Here is a 6,993-nt window from a genome sequence, read left to right as displayed (position 1 = left end):
GCAGCAGCTGCTGAGTTGCTCAGACATGGCGGAGGATACAGTGTAACTGGGCAGCAGCGGCGGAGTTACGTGAGTTTTCCCAGCAGTTGAGTCAGCAAAAGGCGCATGAAATGATACATAAAAAGAGGAAAATGTGTTCGGTTAAAGCGTACTCTGAAGGGAAGCGAAAAACGACGAGAAGCGCCACACGTTGGTAAGATGGAAAAATGTATCGCTGTTTAGTGCAGTCAACAGCCTTGGGCAACAAATATGGCTTCTTGTGCCTTTTTCAGTATGCTATAAAAATTGTTCTCCCGTGCAACCTAATGCCGTGGTGGCTCCGGCGAAGTTCTGCAAGCCGCTACAAGTTAAGTTCAATAATCGCTCAGTACTTTTGATCGGGAAGGATATTACATCCACTTGGCCGTCTGGGGTTAGCTGGGAAGCTACGGAACTACAGCGGATAGCAATGGAGCCAAAGCACAAAGAGTTGCTAGACCAGTGTCACCAGAACTTATTGGAGTCCATAACAGATGCGGACCGTGTGATCGAGCTGCTGATAGTTTCCGGTACTTTGAGTCAACTCGACAGGTTCGAGCTGGACCAGAACTGTTCGTCCAGCGCCGAGAAAGTCGACCACCTTTTGAAGATGCTGATGAACAAGGAGAGCGACCATTTCCTCGACCTGTGTGTGGCCCTGGAGAAGGCATACCCTGACCTGTATGCTGCTCTGTTCGGGAACAACGGGGGAGGACCTGTGGACCACTCCACCGGTAAGAGCTGAGACTCTCAGTTCTCCTGAACGGGTCTTCACTTGATTCTATAAATGAGTACTACTTACTGTAAGAAGCGACAATCTGGGTGGTCTCTCAGAAGAAAACGTGTGTGTGGATAGCTACACAATACTCGAGCTTGAAGCTTGCTTTGCCATGAGAAAGGTGCACGGGAAGAGGTTGCAGAGGGGGGTTGCAGCAGTGCTCCTTTATGCATGCTATGAAATTTGTAAGAAGAACTAATGGCAATGTGCAAATTTTTGTGCTGTTAAATGTGCAGAATATAAAGCACTGGCCTTGATCTTTAAACTGCAGGCTGGAGATATAATGCACAAGCAAGGAGTAGTACGACCAAGGACTTTTGTCATTGCTCACAGCCATTATGCCCTCTCCGAGTCTCTACTATACAGTCCAATAAAAATCAGTGCAATAGTGTAGAATTAGCTTGAGTGGCTATAGCTTCTGAATATTTTAAGTATTGATATCAGTGTTCTGTTTAAAGAAAGTCAGATCGCCTAATAACCACCACAAATTCTCATGTGTTGTTAGTGGCATGCGATGGCTGTGGTACATTAGATTAATCCGAGTTGTTTCCATGACAACGGGTGTACCACTCACATGTTGGTCTGTACCTTGTAGTGATGTGTGCATGCAGCCTGCCCATGCCTAAATGGATCAGTCTGCATCAGGCCACACTCCTCTTTTTGGGGAGTAAACCACACTTTTATTCTAACAAGGACTGATTTTTTTTTTTTCTCCAGTTGTGCATTAATGCTGCATTTTAATCAGAGTTCATTCATTGCATTCATTTCATTTGGCCTCTGTCCTCACAGCAAGTGCCCTCCACTTCAGTGGTGTGGGTTGTTGTTGCACGGAGACAAAGGGCAACCAAGTGTAAAAGCCTCATCTAGTTTTGCCTGTTTTACTTTGAATGACTGAAGCCAGTGGCTTACAAACAGTGTCATGCCCTGAGGGCCTGAATGCAGGATGAGCCTTGAGATCCAAATCTGGGGAAGAGATGCAGCGCCATGCTTGGCTTTTGATACATTTCACATTAAAACAGCATTGCAGGCAATGTTGCATATAATTTTGAAGCCACCCTGTGTGAAACAGCTACAGCTGTGTCCATAGTTTACGGCTGCCAAGTTGTAGCACGCCTCACTTTACTACCAGCAAGTAGATCTTAGCAGGTAATGCTGATTTGGTCTTGCTGCTCTGCTGACTGGATCACTAATGTTTCCTTAAGCTTTATTACTTCCTTGTATTGACTGTTGCTGCTGCAGAATAACACACCTGCTGACATGCTAAGAAACGCATTCACTGTGTTTCTTTGAGCAGCTGAGAGTCTGGTCTGGTCTGTTTGCCGTTGGCAGTACTTGGCAATCTGGATTTGGGTTTTTCTTCACTCGCTCACCTTTATAGATCATAACACCGGGCCTCAGAGCTGACCTGACTGTATTAGGAGAGTGCGAGCACAAATGGTGAGTCTGGCTTGTCAGCCTGTGGTTATTCAACAAAGGATTAGGGCCTGCTCTCCTCTCTCTGGTGTAAATTCTCTCTGTGAGACGCGCTTTATCGTACTTCTACAGTCCTCTTTATTAGCTGTCACGCTTTTGACTCCCTCTGCTTTGACTCAAGTGTTGTGCTTCTCTTTAATGTGCTGTTTATTATCTTTTAATATAGTAATTCGGATGATGCGATTACCATGTTTTAACCATACTTGCAAGAGACTGAAGACAAGCTGCTCACAGAGCACCTTCAGGCAAAGAATCTGGTAGAAAAAGCACATACGGATGAAATCCTCAAAGCTGCGGTGTATCTGTGAACAACGCAGGGTGTGTGAAAAGAGGGAATATGAGTGTGATGAGTCTTGCTGATAGCAACCTGCTCTCAACTTGTCCTCCTCTCAGGCTGCCTGCCTGCTTTTGTTCTCAGATGTGCCTCCTGTGCCAGCTGAGCCTCTATACACGCACACACATGAAATCATCCAAAGAAGCATCCTCAGCCCAAAGGAAAAACATACAGATGCACGCATAAGTACTGTATTGTTTAAAGCTCGGGCTCTGTAAATTATAAGTATTTCATTGGGAAACTGCAGCATATTTGCTGTAAAGAACATGCAAACACATTCATTATTTAGCCTGTTTTTGCGCATCTGTATGCTGGGGGGACCAAGTCTGGCTTCCTGATTTTTGACAACATTTCTACCTCTCATTAAACGGCAAAGATTCCCTTAGAATATTGAGTATCACTTTCTTTCTTTCTTTATGTTTTGGTCACTTTTTTTTGGCTTTTAAATGAAACTGAATGAATTTCATAAATTCATGCAATGGCAACAATCATGCTGTTTTTTGGGGGGGGGGTTTGTGCCTTAGTTTGCATTATACCAACAGTGACGTACCTAAAGAAAAGTGTAGTAGAAAAGATGAAAGAAAAGTGTAGTAGAAAAGATGTACCTGCACACCCCCACTCTTTTCAGATTTAAGAGTCTGACAGTGATTTAAACACACTGCGAGAGGAGGGTAACACAAATCTCCTGACAGGATGCAACATCCACAATCTTCTTCTGCTGTCTGTTTGCCTTTGCTTTATCAGTGGTTTTGGTTTTTGTTCCTTTGTCTTTTTCTGAGTCACAATCTATTTCCTTTAACTTTCTCTTTCTATGACCCATTATATTTCTTTCCCCCACTGAGTGGTTTCATTTCTCTGCACACTTAAATAAAAGGACGCGTCAGAAAGACAGAGGAGGGTGATAGAGGGAGTAAGAGAGCGGGAGACAACAGACCTTTTGTTGAGAAGTTGAGCAGGCTCAAAGTGCCCAGTCAGCAGCTTGTTCTGTGTACAGCAGCCTAGGACATAGGCCAGTGTTTTTGTGTTATTGGAGGGGGAGTTTCTGTCCCACTCCATAAAACACGGTGGACAGACAGAGTGAGTTATGACCCCAACTCTCATGTCATGGCAACTGGCCTTAAATATCTCCCATGTTCCGGACCTGACCTCACTTTCTCCGTCAGTCTCTGTCAGTGTCTGTCACTCTATGACGCACACCGCCACTTACCTTGTCACCGCACTCTCCTTTCCTTCACCAACCGGTGTGCTTCAGTCTGTTGTGTTCTAGTTGCGCAGAGAAGGCCATCAGTTCAGCTCCTTTTAGTTTCTGCTTAGTGTGATTGATATTTGAGCAGGTCCCACATATATTTTATGAGTGCAGGCGTGCATATTTATAAGTGCAGTGTTTACTCAGAATGTGGTGGTGCAGAATGGGCCAATTGCAGCTTTCTGTCCTCGGTTCCCCGTGTCAGACTACGTCAGTCGGAATTTAACTTGTATCCAAAATATTAGAACTGCTTACGTAGATGACTTTCATCTTGTCACTGCACTTCCTTGGATGCCATTAACATACCTAAAGCCTAGATTATTTGTGCTCGTCTAAGTCCGCTAGGGTCTGAGTGACATAATTTTCGGCATCAGTCCATGCGAAAGTCTGTGTGCCTGCCTGTTTTTTGTGACTGTGTGGACTTGTCTGCAGAGAATCTCCATTACAATGCAACAAGTACGCATGTGCCCCAGGCAGTGGGCTTCAAGTGGATTTCAAAGAAGCATAACAGGAACAGCTACTTGGCCATCAGGTCTTGGGTTGATACTTTTCTAGAAAGTAATGTTGTACTTTTCTTAATGGAGATGGTTTGTTACACTACTCATTGCATTACTTTTTTAACATGACCTGATATGCATCGTCACATAAATGCAGCTAACAATAGAAACCTTGGGCTACAGCCCAGCACATCGACATCCACATCTTTAATTTAATGTTTCGGTAGGAACACAAAACTGACAAAAAAACCCCCAAAGGCTAAAGTGACATTAAATGGGGGCCAAATTACTACAAGCCTGACTGCCCATCGCTGCCTTTTTTACCTGCTGAAGATCAGGCTCTAGCTGCTGGTTTGGGGTTGACATACAGTTAACTTTAACAACTTTAACATCACTCGGGGTTCTTCGCTAGCTTTGCGTTCGCATGCTATCTGTGCAGATGCTTGCAAAGAGACAATGTTGTGCTAGCAGCCTGTTTCTGTTCTGGACACTCTTATCTTATTGTTATACTCTTATCTTTTCACGCAGTAAAAATAAAGGGTCTATTCTCCTCCTTGCACAAAAACTAATGTCAGCAGATTGTAAATGTGCAGGAAGAAAAAGGCATCTTTTTTTTTTTTTTTTCTTTTTCTATCTGCTCGTGATGCAGATAACCGAAGAGCCTCAGTAACGCAAGTCACACAGTAACAACATAATTGTAACTGTTTTGTTATTACCAAAGTTGTTGCAGTAAATTGTTACGGTGTAACTGAAAAATGTCATGTGATCACAGTAACTAGTTACTTTGGAACATGTTACACAGCATAATCGAGGCTTAACTGCTAATTAGATTTGATAATCAGCTGTCGTGAAACTTTTTTTTTTTTTTTTTTTTTTAAATTTTGAATAAGATGAAGATTTTAAATTGCTGTATATCTGTATAACCATCAAGACAGGCTGCCTCGTACTTTTAAGGACATTAATAGTGTGCCACTGACATTAGTGTTGGAACATTTGGCCAATTAATCATCTAGTCATTCAACAGAAAATAATGAAATCATTAGTTTCAGGGCCTTAGTTGAGTTGTAATTACCAGTTTTAATGGTATAGGGTTTCTTGTCAGTATTAACTCAATAAATCCATCTAATCAAAGCCAGAGATGCACAGTAATGAGTCTGACCTCACCACTTCCTTTGGGTCACTGGTGGTGTTGTTCCAATTTAATTCTATTGGTTTCTAACAGGGTAAAATTTGTATTTTTTTTCCACTTTTACTAGCATTAATATCTGATGGTGGGCTTATTGACACTCTGAATGCGAGATCAACAGCCAGGAGGCAGTATAGTGGAACAGAACTACATTACCATTTTATACATGTTTCTTCACTTCCTAATTACCCCACAAAGTGGAGGAAATGCCAGAATATAAATGTTTACCAGCATCGCGAAGTCATGGAAATGATAGCTTCTCTCTTTGTTTAACCATCCTTACCTCTATTCTGTCTTTGTTGTGCTGTATTTTCTCTCTGTTTATATTTTTCTTCCGCCTACTCGGTTTCTATTATGGCATCTTATCTTTCTCTCCGTCAGCTTGTATTGTCTCTTTCTTTTGTCACGTGATCTTGGGTCAAACCTAACCTATAATAATCATGATAGTAATCATTATTGCTTGTGGTTCTGCCTCTTATTGAAGATTAGATAAGACTAAAGTATTATGCATAGTCGTGGTTAGTTGGTGATTTGTTATTTTACTTTTAAATCAGTTCATATGCTTTTAATATCAGAAGAACGAAGGCGACAGAAAGTTTGAGGATTGGTTTGTACTTGTTAATAATTCCACTGTATTAGGGCTCTGCACATGTAAGGAAAACTTGAGAAAACACTTATATCACCAAAGACTTTATAGCAGCTACATAGATTATTCGGGGGGAGTGGGGTGTTTTCTTTTATTATTTAGATACCTCACCAAGCTTTAGCAGAATTGCTTCACACAGCGAACTGCAATGCAGAATATTTGCTTTTCCTGCCCAGAATTGTTAAAGTCCTACCTACCTACCACATCTGCAGGTCTGAAAAATGATTATATGTTCTTTTCTTCTCCTTTCTCTTGTTGACCTTTTAAGAAATGGTAGTTTGGCTTAATCACAGAGTTACCTCAACACAAAATGAAAATGGTTTGTGAATCAACATGTGCTGCCCTGTGATTAAACGCGAAGGGAACATCACAAAGGTTGCTGAAATTACAGCAGTGGGGTTTTTCCATGCAAACTGGCTTTTTGGCAGTGTTTTGGCTTTTTCACTTGCTGGGGCATGTAACTGGTAGAGGGAGGTATGGTTTGGACGGATACTGATATTCACAGTACTTTTACTGATGCTGCTCTCCATATTTTGGGGTAAAATCAAGACAACAGCACTGTCTGTAGCCTCTTTTAACTCAATGGCAAGCTCATCTGTTGTGTTTTTATTAATCACAGCTTCATAGCAAGCAGAAACGAGGATGTTTATAATTGTACCTCTGGGATCAAGTGCTATGCTAATTTTCCTACAATTCAAAATGTTAACAACCATGAGCAATAGAAAATTCATTATCTTTTGCTGTGAGGACAGCTCACACTACATTCAAACTGACTTTGCAGAATGTGCCTCATAGCAGAGCAGGATTACTGATGT

The 6,993-nt window shown here is 41.9% G+C and overlaps 1 protein-coding gene across 3 annotated transcripts in view; it reads left to right on the top strand.

The window, feature by feature from the left end:
* dlg5a (discs, large homolog 5a (Drosophila)) overlaps nt 1-6,993 on the top strand; it is a 38,463-nt gene continuing 31,470 nt past the window's right edge. For 2 of the 3 annotated variants that reach the window (XM_025897511.1, XM_025897512.1), the window contains exon 1: nt 1-752. In XM_025897511.1, coding sequence (XP_025753296.1) covers nt 449-752 — 304 coding nt within the window. In that variant the 5' untranslated portion in view covers nt 1-448. The remainder of the gene's footprint in view (nt 753-6,993) is intronic. The other variant, XM_025897513.1, reaches the window with a different exon arrangement.

This window comes from Oreochromis niloticus, linkage group LG13, assembly GCF_001858045.2.
Source record: "Oreochromis niloticus isolate F11D_XX linkage group LG13, O_niloticus_UMD_NMBU, whole genome shotgun sequence".
Taxonomy (NCBI): domain Eukaryota; kingdom Metazoa; phylum Chordata; class Actinopteri; order Cichliformes; family Cichlidae; genus Oreochromis; species Oreochromis niloticus.
Note: the sequence above shows the minus strand (reverse complement) of the source record. Positions and strands in the feature narration are given on the sequence as shown.